Raw genomic sequence first — 18,308 nt, 5'->3', positions numbered from 1 at the left:
ATAGTTTTCCTGACAGTATGCGTTACTGGCAATGGTGTATCTAAGAGATTTTTCTCTGTTTTTGCACCTTCTTTGTGTGAGCCAATTAAGATAGGTGATGCTCTATTCTTCTACCTGTCTGAATAACTATATATTTTTCCTCTAATAAAAAGTAGTAACTTGACAGATACCACCTTTATTACATATAACTAAGTGTTTACATTATTCAATTTTTTTAAAGTCTCATATAATTAATATGATTTCTAATGAAATGTATAATTACAACTAGGATATAACATGTTATTGGTTTTATACAGAAAAGAGAAAAATAATTCTTGATAATTAAAATGATTATTACTCAAAAACAAAACAGAAGGCTTTTTCAAGTGTATTTAGGGGAAAAAAATCACACGAAAATTAAGAGCTTTGCAAAAAGCCTTGCTATACATAAAAAAGCACTTAGGACTACAGATAATACTTCAGAACATCGAATGTACAGAAAGTCTGGCATCACCATGCAACTATAAGAGATTGTAATTTAACCCACATATCGCCAACCTCTTATTTGAAATATTCATTAAACAATCACATTTTAAGAAAAAAAAAATCAAAGATGACCATTATTTAAACATACTACAATCTGATTTTTTTTAAAAACATAAGCCTACGGTAGTAAGAGCAAAATGTTCCATAAACAGTAGAACTGAACATTTGCACTCACATATTGCTATCTTTAGTGCATCTGATCAATTACTATATTTAGCAAGAGATAACAATGATTATAATAAACTAAATCTAAATCTAGAAAATAAGCTATGGCCATGCCACCCTGAACAAGCCGAATCCTATCTGATCTCGGAAGTTAAGCAGGGTTGGGGCTGGTTAGTACTTGGATGGGAGACCACCTAGGAAGACCAGGTGCTGTAAGCACAAAAAAAATGGAAAAAAAGGAATTGCAAACTGACAAGGTCCTTGCAATCTGTGAAGTCAACCAAGGGTTGTCTCGCCTAAAGATAGATAGATAGATAGATAGATAGATAGATAGATAGATAGATAGAATCTGAAAATAAGCCTAGTGTAAAAATAGAAAAAAAAAATTTGTCCCTTCACTGGCTCCATGACTCCATCTGTGTTCTCCTTACAAACAGATAGTTCGGAAAGAATAAGCTCCCATGCACTAAATAATAATTTTCGACTTTTTCTGTACCTTTCCTCTCCCAAATTCATCCGATCAGAAGAGTTTTCATTTGCTTGCTGGTAAATCCTACAAAAAATCCAATCAATTTATTCATGGTGATCACCTTCTGAGCTTCAAATAGGTAGTAAAACAGAAAAGTTCAAAGCAGTTGGAAAAGCAGTGAGGTTCCAAAGGATGTCAGTTGGATCTTTTGTTGAGAAAAACCTACTTTCTAAGTCAACAGTTCAGACACACTTCACAACTGGAGGCTAGGGTCTTTGGAAAATGAAAAATCTTCTCGCTGCTTCTATCAGCAGGTTGAAAATGCTCCATATCCACAGTGGGGGTAGATGTGGCCCTCAACCATTAGAAAATCAATGGCTTCCTTGATGGCCTTGGCACTCAGCCTGCAAAGCTTGGTCTGGAGCTGGCAGATGCTCTTGCCTTCATGGTGAGGACACTCATGAATCAAACGCAGCACCTCCTTCCAGTTGAAGTTAAGGTGGGACTCGCTATCCTCTGGAGCCTTATCCACTTTAGATGGAGCAACAGGTGCACTTTCACCAGAGGCCTCTTGGAGGGCTTTATCCCGTATCATGTGCGCATTGACTATTTCCAAAATATGTGAGGTGAACTCGTTTATGTGTTCCAGAATGCGAATCTTCAATACCTCAAGGCTCCTCACCTCTGTAGAACCTCTGAGGATACCGAACCCTTTGGCATACACTCCCACTGGATAAGAAGTCAGCCCCTGCTTTGTTTAATCTCTACTGAGGAAGTGGCAGGCATCGATAGGCTTGGTGGTCATATCATCAATCTTGTAAACAATGTAGTATGCGGCTCTCTCCACCTTCCTGATGATCCCCACAATTGAGACCTGGGAAACCTCTATTCCTCTAACCTTGAAAACACTGTCAACCACAGTGGCTATGAGCAGCTGGTTTAAAGAAAAAGGTATAATGTCATGGATTCGAGACGTGGATCTTGGAGTCCTCAGAGCGGAAGCTGCACCACCCGGAGAGGGCTGGTCATTGCTCCCACTGTCTCCACTCGTGGCAGAGGTGCTACCATGGCTCTCAAACCCATTTTTACTCATCTTAACATCAGTTCACGTGGATGAAGCAGTAGGATTTGGCGCTAGTCAGTGAGTAACTCAGGCGAGCACTGACCTCTTTGAGGGCTACCAAACAATGCATGGCCTGTGACGACGACACCAGCAGCTTTACGGCACTTGTGGAATCAATCAGCTACCAGACTGCAGCTGCCTTCAGTCAATCTGATACATGCTAGCTACATTTTCAAAGTCCCATGTGTAATTTCATGCCTCTCCGCCATCTTATAGAAATGCATTTTTTCTAGGTTCACCACTCACCTCCATTATGCCTAAGTGTCACAACTTTTTCTATAGTCCTTTTTAAAAAGATCAATTTATTCACTCGTTCAATAAACTAACTATTCAAGAGAAATTTCAGAACACATAAGTGAACTACGGTAGAATGCTATAGATAGGGGGAGGCCAGGTGAGATGGGGGGGTGGGAGGGCAGAGGGGACAAGTGGAGAAGCAGCACCGTGGTTACTGCTCTGAAGAAACTCACTTCCTTGTTCAAATCATTAAAACCAGAAGCATACTCCTGCTATAAGCACTTATTAAATATAACTTTATTCATTTGTTCAATCAACATTTCAACAGAAATTTTGGAGCACGTACCTGCACTATGGCAGAGTGCTGTGGGAGTGGGGAGAGCCAGAGGCAAGGGGGTAAGGTGGTGAGGGTGACAGGGTAGGGGGTACATTGAGGGGGTTAGGAGGTTAGGGACAGGGGGAACCACCACCATGGTTACTGTTCTCAAAGAACTCACATCTTTGTTCAAATCATTAAAACCAGAAGCATTCTGGAAGAAACAGCAAGATGGTCACCTTTGAATGCTTATCATATTGAAAGGTAAGTTACATCTTACCACTGCCTTTTTATTTTTTTTATTGTAGAATTATAGTTTTCCAGTTATTCTGCCAACTGCACTATAGGTAAAAATAAATAATAGTTGACCATTGAATGTGGGTCCATTTATACTGCGTAGTTCAGACCTGCACTGTTCAGGGGAATTGGTAGCTGGGAATCAATGCTACCGATTTTCGACTTGGCTGGCAGTCATCACCCCTAATCCCTGTGTTGTTCAAAAGTCAACTGTAATACGATATATTTCAATTTGTACATAAATCTAAATGGAATGTCAGAGCTCCAAATTATTTTAAAGGCTCTGTGGATTGGTCAGAGAAGTACAAGATGTGGCCCCATTACATATTAGGAAAAACAGAAATGAAATTAAAATATGGTTTCTATATACTCTTACCATCAATTTCTGAATTTAAGACCTACCGATTGTGTAAACAGATCCCCAGATACTTTCATATTATACTGAAAATTTATTTTATTTATAAAAACATTTTGGGTGTAATTAATTTCAAGGCTTTTTTATTGTTAATACAGGAACGTCAGTTATTGGAATACATCATTGGTAAGGAACGTCTTAAAAATCCTTTGTAGCTTGGTAATAGCCTAAATGTATAGAGTTTTGAAGACTTTATTAATACTTCCTCTCTTGTATTTGTTGGTTAAAATAATTTCATTTTGTTATTCCAAATTATAGAAATGTATGAGTAATATCAATAAAACTTGTAGAAGAATTAAAATTATATTTACTTCTCAGGTTAAAAAGAAATACTATCATAGAGCCAATATACTGAATTTGTTTTACAAATAAATATATAATCATTATATGAGTACACAGATTTCTATGTAAATATGCTAATTAATGTCTGGATCCATGTTTATATAATCAAAGAGGAATTGACATCCAAGTAATATTTGTGTTTTTAAAACTGCACATTATTAGAGATCAGATTAACTATATTTCTTAAATGTTTACAACCTCATAATCAGACTGTTTTATTAGCTAAGCCTTCTCATCATAAAATCCTGAGGTTCAAATGATGTGACTGATTATATTCCCAACAATTATATACATTACAGGTTGTACGAATTATACCAAAACCATAAGAGTCACCTACCTGACAGGATTGCTGGTTAAAGAAACCCTCAGGGATTCTAGGCAATTAAGAAGTTTCTCATCTGAAATACCAGATCGTAATTCATGAACATATTCTTGGGAAGACAGGGTGCATTCATGTTTGCTGTTTTTCAGCCCTCCCTATATTAAAAGAAAAAAAAAAGATATCATTTAAGACAACAGGTTTAAAAAAAATAACTTTTAAGATAAAATAATACATAAACTGTGCAAATATTTTAGTATTTAAAAATGTGTGCAGAGTGCCAGGCACTTAAAATTTGTGGTCATAGAATTGATGTGGTAAAATCACGTTGTATATATCTCAACACTCCCCTCAGCCTCATTTAAAAGAAAATTACACTGCTGGTGCTCATGATCTGAATAGAATATGGACTTGAGTTGCAAAAAGTATCACTGACAGGAATGCTTAAATTTACAAACCAAGCATTAGGATTAACATTTGCTGGTCCTCCTTAACCCACAGGATAAACATTTATAAATCATCTTACTAATTTTCCTAGCTATTTATGCTGTACTCCCCAAAATACAGTGCACAAAATTTACTGTAAAACATTACCCAAATCTACTGAAATATATCAGAGTTTCATCCTATCAAAAAACAAGTAAAAACAGTTATTAAAATGTAAAACCATATAGTCTCCAAATAGCATGTTAGTTTAAACAATTAGTCTACAAGATTCACCAATTATCAACTATTATTTTCTAACTCTGTTACTCTAGTGTTGTAGGTTAATCTTTAAAAAAGTCACTAAAAGCATTTATCCGATAGTGAGTAGTTTTTAGTTTAATTTCCAATATATGTGGGGTTATTTCCAGAACTCATCTCATCACAGCTCTTTAGCTTCATCACCTTGCTATAACTATGTAAGTAGTGTGGGGTAAAGGCTGGGAGGAAAACATCAATACATTCATTGTACTAATAACTCGAAGTTTCACATTCTAGACTCACATCATCATAACTGCCCCTTTCCTATATTACGACATATTCCACTAAATCGAAACTGTAGCTTGAGTCCCATTTTCTAAATTCAAACAAGTTACACTCGGTTTCTGCTAAGTAACTTAGCTAAAATAAGGAAGGCATTTTTTTTTTCCATTTGGTAGAAGTCATCATTAGAGGATACAGAATTATAAAAATAAACAAACAAACAATGTGTTAATAATGAGAAATGGATTCCCTAGGGCTTCATACTATTTGGCTTTTGATTGAGAATGCCTTCTCAATATAGAAATTGTCAATCATTCATAATGTCTGAATTTTTAAAAATTCCATTAAATAGTAAACGTTAAAGTCTGACAAAGTCTTATGTGTGAGAACTATTCCCTTATAGCTCTGTGGCACTATCACTCCTACAGCACGTCAGACATTAGGGAAGAGGTCATTATTTGTGTCTGTCTCTCTTCTAGAATGGAAGTCCACATATGCCAAGTACCTAACACAGTGAATGGACTTGGTGACCCTCAACAAAAAAGTGTGCTGTTAGTGAATCTGTCCATAACAATTACAGAACAAGGAATACAATTTCATACTTTTAGTTCTCAAATTTTATGTATTGGCTACTGACCTGATTTTTCTTGCTTTGTTAGGATATACAGTAGATGTTCAAGAAGTCTACTGGATATATCACCACATATATGGCACAGTAAGTAAAACCATCACTGTGAAATCATTTTCATATTTCTATAACTTTTTAATCCATCTCTTAAGGCTACAAACTCACAAAGAATAAGAGCAAGTAAACATTTATAGCATAAAATTGGGCAAGTTTATTGTCACATACCACTTTCATATGATCCTCAAACATTTTTTAATGGATAATAAGCCCCTACTGAGCCTCCCCTGGAGGCTTGTATATGAAGCTTATTCTTGTAGAATGACCTTTGTATTTGCTGTTTTATCTTCCTAGAAAACTCTGGCCCCTGACCTCGTCATTGATGGCTCTCATCATTTAAGTTTCAACCCAACAGTCTTCTCCCCACCACACCAAGTATCATCACATTACCATTTTAATCCTCACTTACAGTATTAGCTTTATATAAGTTTAGCGCTTTGTTTACTGTGTCTTCCTCATTAAAACATAACCTCTGAGACAGAAATCTCGCCTGCCCTGTTCACCACCATATCTCCAGATCTTAATACTATTCTTAACACACAGTTAAGTACTCAACACATATTTCTTGAATGGCTGGATGATAAACAAATGGGTGAATGACTACTGAGTTTCGACATGCTGAAGCTTCAAAATTCCTTTCACTTCTAAGTATTACAGTTCTGAGACGTTCCATTGCAATACATTCCGAAATGCTAGTATAGAACAGGTAAATTGAGACAGTGTATGATAGCATGCTGGGGACAGCTCAAACTGCCACTGGGTTTGAATCATGGCCCCCTCACTTACCTTCCAGGTAATCTTGGAGCAGGCTATTGAACTAATCTCTATGAACCTATTTGTTCATCTATGATAAAGGGGTAATAAACACCCACCCCACGTGTTTATTATCAGGATTAAGTAAAACAATGCATATAAAGTGCTTACAACAGCCATTTTCGTATGTGTTGTCTCACAGAGTAAGCTTCTCAAAAAATGTTAGTTCTCTTCTTCCGTGTGGTCACAGCTAAAACACTCTTTACGAACATTTGGGCCAGCCCACCACCTTGGGACTCACCCCTCCCCCAAATCTTAGAAACAAGTTTAAATTATTTAATCTAGGATACTCTGTGGTTATAATGAGTGGAAATAAACAAGCTAATGGAGCAGGACAGAAAATATATAGCCTTATATAAAAAATGCCTTTTATCAAGTTTAGAAGGACTTTGGGGTTTTAACAATTCATATTTGAAAATTGTGAAAACATGATAGCATGTAAAGGCTAGACTGGCCCTTAAAGATCAGCTCTTTTAATATTCTCATTACAGAAATAGAAAATCAGGGTGATTGCCCAAGTTCACATCATTAGTGAGGTTGTGAGAATAAAACACTAATGTTCTAGTCCTCGGGTTACTTACTTCTTTTTCCCCCCACTATATGTCACTTTTTCCCAATATTGAATAAAAAATTAAAACAACAAGTGTTTAGTTCCAAAGTCTCTATAACAAAATGTCAAAGTAGCTTCAGCGTAATCAATATGGTACAAAATAATATTTTAAAAATCACCAAAAAACAAAACAGTGCAATAGATCAAACTAATTCTCACTGTATATAATAAGGTTGTAATACAAGAATGGCTTATTTTTAACATCCTGTTCTAATACTGAACAAAGGAAACAACTAGATAATGGATGGATAATAATCGACATTTTAATTAGCTGCTCTGTATGAGATTAATGAAAATTACCACTGTGCCCATTTGATCTTTAAAAAATAATGCAGATGAAGTTAGCAATTAGCATACATCATGATACTCCAAAGCTGGGTGAACAAAAAGCTTTCCTAATTTGAAGCCATTCCTTAGTTTGAAAATCACTAGGATGGAAACACTTGTCAGTGTGACTGTGCTTGTATTATTCTAAGACACTACACAAAGAACCAAAACATACTTTGGGTCAGTTTAATAATCATATCTCCTACCCTGGTATAAAATGTTAATATCAAAACCAGACGAGCAGTATTCTTAAAGGAGTATTTTAAGTTTTTGAAGAAGAGATACCACTTCACTTCTCATTTTATGTCTGAGCATGCTCTGTCATTATTTAATGTAAATAAAGATTTACTTATAACTTGAAGAAAGGCTTCATAGTTCTAAGCTGTAAAGGTATCTGGCAGCAGACATGAGGCAGAACATATTGATTGTACACAGGTCTTTTAAACTACAGCATGCAGACAAATAGCAATTACTATCAGTGGTGTCATCTTCAAATAGGAAAGACAATATAATTGTTGTGAAACAATCACATTGTTACTATTATTGATCATGATCTGAAACCGTAATATAATCAGGTTTCTTTGGCTATTTTAATCAAGTGAATTTCTTATCTATCATTGCAGTTCTCTGAAAAAGCAATGTCGGAGATTAACAAATTTGGAATTATATCCACAAAAGTTCATGGTATTGTTGAGAGGCTCCTTAAACTTTAAAAGCATAGGAAATCAAAAAGCCATTTTCCTTATCATCAGTTCCTTGAGTTCCAGTAGGAAAAGGATACACAAAAAAAGTGCCTGATCCAAGTCAACCTATTTATTCTAATAGCAATACATTTGGTGGGCTATGCGATTCTGAATGTTAAACTTTAGAGGGTTCCTCTCAAGTTAGAAAAAAAATCTCATAAAGGAAGATTATTAAAGTAATTTATTTATCCAAAAATACAAAATGTATATTAAAATAAATGCATTACAAGATTTCAAATAATTACATATGCAATTTGCAGTGAAAATTCTTTAACTTCCATGAAAAAATGTACCATAAAAGATACTATTTATTATCTGTCACAGTCTGTAAGATAAAAACCTACACAGAAAATTATCACCCTGAGATAACTCCATATAGTGTCATTTCCCATTGTAGGACACATTTTTAACACCTTTTCAGAGGCTGAAAGTAATATGTAAAATAAGAGAACATATCTTAAATTCTAGAACAGAAAAAAAAAGCTTTTTTACAGCCACGTAGATGCATCATAATTCTTCAGATTATACATACCATTTGTTCCAAAAGGATTTGACTAAGTTTATTCAAATATGATTAGCTAAAAAGTTTAAAGAAGGGTATAAGATTTTCCGTGAGAAATCATGTATAGCATACTTACTGAAGCTTCTATATATTAAATATCAGATTAAGCATTTCACTCTCAAATTATAGACTCTAAAACCATCACAGAACAAATACTTAAACTATTCTTTGAGCACATGTTATGCTAGCAATGTCAAGTGCACAAAGAAACTCTAAACATGCATTTAAATTCTGTGGCCCTATTATTTCTTGTTGTGAAACACATTTAATTGATGAAGTATGGAGGAAAATACTTCATAATAACATCAAATAATTACTCAATTAAACACATAATAACTTTTAATTTTAACAATAACTGAGACAAAAGGGTAGTGATGTTGATCCCAAAACACTAAACTTCACTTCTTGTAAAACATTCTTATAAAACAATCTCATTTGATCTTAGATGCTCTCAGACACATCAATAACAAAAAGCTAAACCATTATTAAATGATTTGCTAAGAAAGCTAATTAAAATATTTAATGATATTCAAAATTAGTCAATCTGTATAATAAGCAATCAGTCCAATGTGTTTCTCTTTCATATCAAACATAATAAATGTGTGGTCTATCCATACTTGCCTTTTAAAACTAGTACTTAGCAATTATGGTGGACGGTGTGCATATAGGTGAATAAAACCACGTAAATCTTGAAAACTACAAAGTGTGACTACTAGCATTTTTTACAAGTCCTTATCATCACCCTCAGTACTTGATAAAAGAAAGCTTAAGCATTATGTTTATATTTGATTTGACAAATGCCCTTGAGATATATTAGATAATGAAATGTAAACAGATAGAAAGTAACCCAGGGGTTCTTAACCCTGGGTTCCAATTCAGGGAGTATATAGACTTGGAAAGGGAAAAATAACATCTTTGTTTTCAGTAACCACTAACTTGAATTCAGCATCTATTTCAATTATGAATGTAGACAACAGGTCACAGTATAAGCAGCACCTTCAACTTGGTTGCTGTGACACACAGAAGTCACAGATATTTTCCCATCACACCACATATACCACGTTTGTGTTAGTTTTTCAAAATGTCACTTCTGCTCACCATTTCTTCAAAATTACCCTAGCGATATATATAGAGGCTGACACTTTGTCTTGTTACTTAACAAATATTGTAAAGAAGCATATTACTATGTCTCGATTTTTAATTAAATTTTCTATTTTGAGATCATTGTAAATACACATGTAGTTGTAAGAAAAATGCAGAGAAATCCTTTGTTTCTCTCAATGGTAACATCATGCAAAACTATATTACAATATCATAACTGAGATACTGACAGTGAGAAATCCCACCTGTTTTATTCAGAGTTCCTTAGATTTACTTGCACTTGTTTGTCTATGTGTGTGTGTGGGGGGGGGGTGTATTTAGTTCTCTGCAGTTTGATCACATGTAGATTCATGTAACCAACCACCAAAATCAAGCTACAGAGTAGTTCCATTGCTGCAAAGATCTCTCATGTTGCCCTGTCATAACTACACTCAAATCCCTCTCACAACCCTCCATCCCTGGCAACCATTAATCTATTCTATATTTCTATAAATTTTGTCTTTTCAAGAATGTCATATGCTGGAAATCATGCAGTAGTAACCTTTTGGCATGGCTTTTTTTTTTAATCAGCATGATGGCCTAGAGACTTATACATGTTATTGCACAAATCACTAGTTTGTTCCCGTTTATTGCTGAGTGGCATGCCATGATATGGATATACTACAATTTTTTAACCATTCACCCATTGAGGACATTTAGGTTTTTTCCCCATTTTGTACTTTATGAATAAAACTATTACAAACACTGTGCAAATGTTTTTGTGTGAACATAAGTTTCTATTTCTCTGGAATGTGTCATAATTTTTAAAAATAATTTAATAAGTAGATTTTAATATAATTGGCATTATTTTTAAACCTATGTATTTTATGTTTTACATTTAAAAACACAATTCTGAAAAAGTGCCCATTGGTTCACTGCCAAACAGTCCCATGGCACAAAACAAGTTAAGGACCCTTACTAGCCTGTTTCTGCTATTTTATAATCACACTACATTTATTCTATTCACCACCCTAGGAAGGGAGAGACAACACGCTACTATTTTAAATAGGTTTAATCTCATCTATGCAAATAACTACTTAAGAAAATGAGCAGAATTTGATCAAAGATAATGGCCAATAAGATAACCAAAATATCTGGCATACCCAATTTATTCACTGTACCATTGAAACATAAGAACAATAGTGAAAACTTTTCAGGATTTGTTATGTTGGGCAAAGGCAATAAAAACATTTCAATGTAATGTTTTCCTTTCCTGCTTTACCATTTCTAAGATCCAATTCTAAGAGTAACTTTAGACCCTGTAACAAAGCCAGTTTAATAATATTTTTGTAGATCTAAACATTTCCTACAGCCTAGATAGAAATTACATTTTAAGCAGGTAATGAAGCTATGAATTGTAAATGAAATAAAGCAAAATTCCTTCCACAAAACAAAACCAAAAAAAATTACCCCATATTTTCAAACCCCTAGCTTTCTAAACATTTTAATAAGTGCTATCAGCCAAAATGAACACACCGAATTTTATTCAATTCCTTGTCTACCTACCTCAATAGTTTATCAACAGTAAAATATCTAAAGGATAGGAAAACAAGGAAAAAGTAAAAGATCCGTGATTGACATGTAAATAAATGGAAGAGTGTCTAGCACTGAATGAGAGTCATAGATTTAGATATTAAAAATGCCTTACATTTCTATCACACAAATACCTTTCACAACTGTTCCTATACACCCCTTTATCGGAATCTAACCAACAGGGGAAGATATTACTAAAACTATTTTTCTCTTTTGAAGTTGTGAAAATTGAACAATGGAGAAGTCATGACTTATCTGAGACTATAACTAGCAAATGATTTTTAGAAAGAGGCAGGAACTTAAAATAGTTCCTTTCTGAAGACAGTACAAAACTATCTTCAAGGAGACACAATTTGTTCCCAATGTAGGATTAGAACAAAAAGAGGAAAAGTGGACAAAAAATTTCAGAAATATTCCTTAACTGTCAATAGCTGTGTGAGTTTAGTCAAGTTTTCACTTGACCTACTAGACCTCAGGTTACTTATCTGCAAAATGGGAATAATAAAGTATCCTCAGGGTTGTAAGGATGAAATAAGAATCCAGGGAAAATAAAGTGCCTGGTATATAATATAAACACTCAATGTCTGCTGCCATTATATATTATTTCATCATTAAAATAATGAATACTTTCTTTAAAAATTTTCTAGTGAAAGAAATGATGGTGTTATGAAATTATTAGTTTCTGGTCAAGCTATTCAGGTGGTGCTAAGGTGGGCTGCTTATCTTTCTGAGTTCAGTAAAAAACTTCTATCTAAGGTAGATTAGGGTATTATTTTTAATGGCATTCTGAAGGTCTAGAGAGTTCCTTAAGGTATTTTCAGGGCTCCTTTGGAGGCTGAGGAAGGAATGGGCAAAAAAGATGGCTCATCGAAGGGGTCTCCAGATCCTCTCCTCCCCCAGTAAGGAACACATTTACATGTCTATCTGTTTTATATATTCCTATTCTACATATGGTTTCTTATGGAAAAGATGCTTTAATGTTGAATAAAGTTTTAAGCCCACTGAGCTAGATGATCTCAAAGGTCCTGCCCTTTTGAACCTATGATTCAGAATATGCCACTATTCATATAGTAAAGCAGAAGCTTTTCTTTTTTCAAGTATAAAAATTTAATTGCCATATTTTCTGCATACACATAGATTAGTCAGGTTTCCACCTTTTTTCACGAAATACCACAAAGAGACAGGCGTCTATCTCTTATTGTGCATATGGTGTCCCTTTCCTATTAGAAAATTTCCCCTCAACATTTATTGAGTTCCCATGAGGTTCTAGGAACTGGGAGTACAGAGATAAGTCAGGACATGCCCTTGTCATCAAAGAGCTTACTCTTTGGGGTGGAAATGAGGGACAGTAAGCAGACTGTCATTAACAATGTGGTAAATGCCATAACAGAAGTATATAAGGGGAAGTATGGGAATTTAAAGGATAGACGGTCTGATTCTATTTGGGGAAAGGTCAAAGCAAGGTGTAAAAGGTAAGGACACAGTCATCAAAGCAGACAAGGTTCTTTTTGGCAGAAAGTACAATAAACATTGAGGCATCACCTTGGGTGACTTACTAGTAGATCAATAAACCTGGAGGTGAGGGCTAATGTTGCTCAAACTAGGATACTCAAATACATTCTTAATGGCCTCTGATGTGCATAAAGTAATTTTAAAATTCTGAAGTTTCATTTCTTAAGGTAATATTTACCACCTATAAGTAGATTTTTTTCTGTCACCACCTATTTGACCCCTTTTGCCCCATCTACCTCTACCCTTCCCCTCCCCCCTACCCTCTGGTAACCACTAGTCTATAGTCCATGTCCATGAGTCTCTGTTTGTCCTGTTTGTTGCTTTTAGGATTATATCCCACATATAAGTGATATTATGTGATTTTCGACTTTTTCTGTCTGGCTTATTTTGCTTAGCATGATTATCTCGAGGTTCATTCATGTTGTCACAAATGGCAGTATATCATCTCTTCTTATGGCTGAGTAATATTCCATTGTATATATGTACCGCTGCTTCTTTAGCCAATCATCTATTGCAGGACACTCTGGTTGCTTCCATGTCCTAGCCACTATGAATAATACTGCTATGAACATCAATGTGCAAATATCTTTTTGGATATGAGTTTTCAAGTCTTTGGGGTAAATACCCAGTAGAGGGATTGCTGGATCAGATGGTAAATTCAAGTCTTAGTTTTTGAGGAACACGCAATGCAATATATATATATATATATATATATATATATATATATATATATGCTTGACTGTTGAGCTATATACCTGAAAGTTACTGGATTTCATTAATCAATGTCACCATTAAAAAATAAATTAATTTAAAAAAAAGAATGTGATAAAGCTATGCATGATCTGAATCACTGAGATAACCACGATGTAACCATATCCTGCCATCTAATCTCAGTAAATCTCAGTAACCACCTTTGCACTTAGAATCAAACTGTTACTGAGAAGTATGACTTTCATTATCTCGGGCTAATAAGAACAGAGATGACCTTGGTATGAAAGCAATGCATTTTTACCAAATAAAGACCAACTGGTTAACATTACAGCTTGCTATACTAATCAAAATTTAATTCCAGATGGAATAGAGAAAATTGGTGGTACAATTTGGTCATCCTATAGCATTCTAGGCACAGAACTCAAAAATGCCTGTACTGTAGTATCTTCATCACATTGTGAATAGCATTTAGGTTCAGGAAAACAGAATTTATTCCTTAAAATAATGTTAATTGAAATTTTATTGGTTTTGTATTTTTTTCTTTTATATTTATTTTAAAAGTTATATAAGAGCTATTGACATGGTTTCTATCTTATTTTACATTGTCACATATTTAAACAGTATACACATCAGAGGCTTTGAGAAGGATCTTCCTTTAAAAGGGGTCTATATTTTGCTCAAATTTGAGAAACTGCCATAGGCATGAAGAAGGTACTGGAAGGATTTAGGCTGCTGAGTAACAAATATATCTGTATTGTAAATGATGCCTTGGGCAGGGAGGTGTGTAGAAAAATAGCTGAGAGAGAGAATGAAAGCAGCATATTGTTTAGTCTTTTAAAATCATCAGAGCAGAACATGATGTGCCAGTCATTAACACTTCAGTTAGAAAGAGAAGACTGAATGACGGAGTTGCTTAGCACATAAACTTATTTCACCTAGTAAGTGAATGGGGATGATGAGCAAGGTAAGATGGAGTAACTAAAATGTTTCCCAGGTTTAGGCAACCTCTCTGAGCTAAGTGATAATGTTATCTGCGTTTTTACAGATCAGAAAACTGAAGCTTAGAAAACATGGACAGGGTCCCATTACTAGTCAATGGTAGAGCCTGAATTTGATCCCTGGTCTATCTGACTCTGAGGCATGTATAGTTAACCATTGAGCAATACTTCTTCCATATTAGTATTGATAAAGTTGCATTCACAATTTCCACAGAGCAGGAGGTGAGTGGCAGGCAAGCAAGAAAGTTTCATCTGTATTTCAGCCACTCTCCAGCACTAGCATCACCACCTCAGCTCCACCTCAGATCGCCAGGCATTAGATTTTCATAGGAGCACTGGTCCCTGGTGCCAAAATGTTTGTAGACCAATGCTTTATGTGATCTGACCTCTAAAAAAAAATATTGCAACATTAAAAGTGATAATTTATTTATAATAAAATCAGCTAGTCCATAAATGTTCAGTTTAATTAAAGAAATTGACATCTTTGGGATCAAATAGTATTTTAGTAGGATAGTCTTCTGGCTAGTGTTTAAAAGAATAATGATTTTTAACAGATGATTGGATAAAGAAGTTACGGTTCATATATACAATGGAATATTACTCAGCCATTTAAAAAGGTGAAATACTACCATATGTAACACTATGGATGGACCTAGAGGTTATTATGCTATGTGAAATAAGTCAGACAAAAGAAATACCATATGATTTCACTAATATGCAGAATCTAAGGAACACAAAGAACAAACTAATCAAAAACAGACTCACAAATATAGAGGACAATCTGGTAATGGCCAGAGGAGAGGGGATTTGGGGGGGAGGGCTGAGAGAATGGGGTGAAAGGTTAAGGAAGTACAATTAGTCACTGATAGATGGTCATGGGGATGGGGAGCACAGCATAAGGAATACACTTAGCATTAATGTAATGACTAGGTGGAGAGCCAGAGGAGAGAAAGAACAATTAAGGGGATCATTTTACAAACTATATAAATGTCTAACCAATGTACTGTGTACTTAAAACTAATATTAAAACAAATTTAAAAATAAAGGAATGATTCGTTTGGATTAGTATATGTAACTCTAAAATTACATGGAATTTGTTTTTTGGTTTCATTTCAATAAACTGATTTTTACCTAACAAAGTCAAACATTTGTATTTTCTACAGCAGTGATGGATTTATAGGTTATTCAAACATTTTTGTTATAAATAATTCATCCATGTAGCATGAGAACCAATTCTAGTTCCCAAATATCACAAAATACTGCTTGCTCGAAGCCCTAGCCTAACTTGAAAGAACAACCTAAGAATACCGAGGAAGTATTTAAGCATGTATTCTTCATAGGGTTTTAAATAAAAGTTTAAACAATGTTCTGTCTCATAGGGATATATATCTACTGTTATGGTTATAGGTGATGCTAATAGAAGCAGAAGTATGATAATACCCAATATGATGGCATTACTTCCAGAGATTAGTCACTGTTTCTGCTGGTAGCATTTGTACCTCTGAAGACCTAAGTTGTGAATTTGAACATAAGAAACCATGCATTCCTGTTTCATCAATAGTTATTCTAAATATAACATAACTTCATGGTCACATTTGATGGTGTATTATTTTTAGTCTGTCATTTACATCTCAAAGAAAAAATTAATATAACACTTCAACACACACACACACACACACACACACACACACACACACACACACCTCGAAGGCTCCATTTCCTTCTTCTACCCAATATACAACGTCGGTGTTATATATTTTCAAATTAAGATAACCAGTAATATCTTTATAAACTTGCTCACAAAATGAATAAGCCTTTTGACTTATCGAATATGTTCAGTGTAGGTTTTCTAAAGCAAAGAATAAAAAGTACAACTTGGGATTTTTAAGTGCATCTTTACTCTACAAACACAACAGTTTATAGTACCCAAATCTGACATCGGTCAGAGAGAGGGCTCTGCCGCCATTTCTACCTTCCTTTAAACAAAACAAGACAAAACAAAATGACAACCAAAAAATCAGCCATCTGGAGCTCGGAAGGTTAATGTACTATTTTGACATTTCCAGCTAGTACAGTTAAGGTTGAAACACTTTCAAAAGAGGCTGCTATATGATGTGTGTCTTTGGGAAAAAAAATAAGGAATCTTGAAATAACAAAAAACCTGAAGACTCCTTAGGTTTCTTCAAAAGTTGTGATATGTGATTATGCAGATCTGCTTAGTCAAAGAATATAAGAGTTTTTAGGAGGAACAAGACATTATCCTAAGCCTTGAGTGGAATGTGAACATGCATTAAAATTCCTATCTGGCAAGAGATATTCATGTAATGTCAAAGATTGATCTCATCTCTAAAAGCGTGTTTAGTCACAAATTGCATTTACATGCTAAAACAACCGATACATTACAGTTGGTTTAGTTCTTTAATATAGAGAGAGGAAACTGACTTTGGAATCATGAAGATTTGATTTTTAATCCAGTATCTACTACTTAGGACTGTTTCACTGTACAAGTAACAATTTTTGTGAGTTTCTAACAGAATTGTTTTGAGGGTTTAAATCGATGTAAAGTGTCCAGCTCTATGCTTGACACATAGTTAAGTACACAATGTATATTTCCTGTCTTACCATCATCATCAACATCCAATTTCTTGAGCATATTATATGCCAATCACTGTACCATCTCATTTTATATTTACTATCCTAATCCTTATAAACAACCCTGGCAAAGCAATAATTATCCACAATTTACAAATAATAAAATGTGAAGCTCACGAAAGTTAAGAAACTTACCTATGGTCACACAGCTAGTATGTAGTAGAGATCCAAATTCTTCTCTGTTAGAACTCCTTGCTGGGGCCTACAAAGCCTTCTGTAATTTAGCCCCTACCACCTCTCCAACTTCATCTGACTCCATCCCCCATCTTTACCTACTACTCTCCAATCACACTTGTCTATTATCTGGCACTCAGACACCCCAAGCCCATTCCTACATTAGGGCCTTTGCATGTGTTCCTCCTCCTGCTTAGAAGGCTCTCCTGAATTTGCGGGATGGTTGTCTCCTTCTCATTACTTAAATACCATCTCCTCACATAGGTCTTCTCTGGCAATCTTATATAATATAGCTCACCATTAAAATACCAGCCTAAAAAAAAACCCACATCGTTCTGTTTTAATTTTTGGGGGGCTCTTATTACTATTTGGTATTTTCTTTGTTTACTCATCTATTGATTATCTGTCCTTCTTTACTGTAAGTCCACAGGCAGCAGGGGCTTTGTCTCTCTTCTTACAAACTATATCTCCAATCCATAGCATAGTGCTTTGTATACAGGAGACACTCTTAATAAATTTGTTAAATAAATTAATGGATGAATAGATATACAACCTGAGCTCCTAACTCAGTTGTTTAAATACCCATAAATACACATACACATAAACACAGATGCACACCAGATTTGAAAAGTAGATGAGTTACACATGATTTTTCATAAGACAAATTTGGTAAA

At 34.7% G+C, this 18,308-nt stretch overlaps 2 protein-coding genes and 1 pseudogene across 8 annotated transcripts in view; 1 reads left to right on the top strand and 2 right to left on the bottom strand.

Annotated features, from left to right (window-relative positions):
- The window catches only part of DIAPH2 (diaphanous related formin 2), a 776,708-nt gene that overhangs the window by 604,424 nt on the left and 153,976 nt on the right, over positions 1–18,308 (bottom strand). For all 7 annotated transcript variants that reach the window (XM_036226378.1, XM_036226383.1, XM_036226380.1 and 4 more), the window contains one exon: positions 4,227–4,366. In XM_036226378.1, coding sequence (XP_036082271.1) covers positions 4,227–4,366 — 140 coding nt within the window. The remainder of the gene's footprint in view (positions 1–4,226; positions 4,367–18,308) is intronic.
- On the top strand, positions 792–909 carry LOC118608545 (annotated as a pseudogene).
- On the bottom strand, positions 991–2,709 carry RPA4 (replication protein A4). Its single transcript, XM_016164394.2, is given in 2 exon segments — positions 991–1,501; positions 1,503–2,709. Coding segments are annotated over 2 exon segments (858 nt in total). The 5' UTR covers positions 2,253–2,709; the 3' UTR covers positions 991–1,393.

Source organism: Rousettus aegyptiacus, unplaced genomic scaffold, assembly GCF_014176215.1.
Source record: "Rousettus aegyptiacus isolate mRouAeg1 unplaced genomic scaffold, mRouAeg1.p scaffold_m13_p_9, whole genome shotgun sequence".
NCBI classification, from domain to species: Eukaryota; Metazoa; Chordata; class Mammalia; order Chiroptera; family Pteropodidae; genus Rousettus; species Rousettus aegyptiacus.
This window is presented reverse-complemented; position numbering and strand designations above follow the sequence as displayed.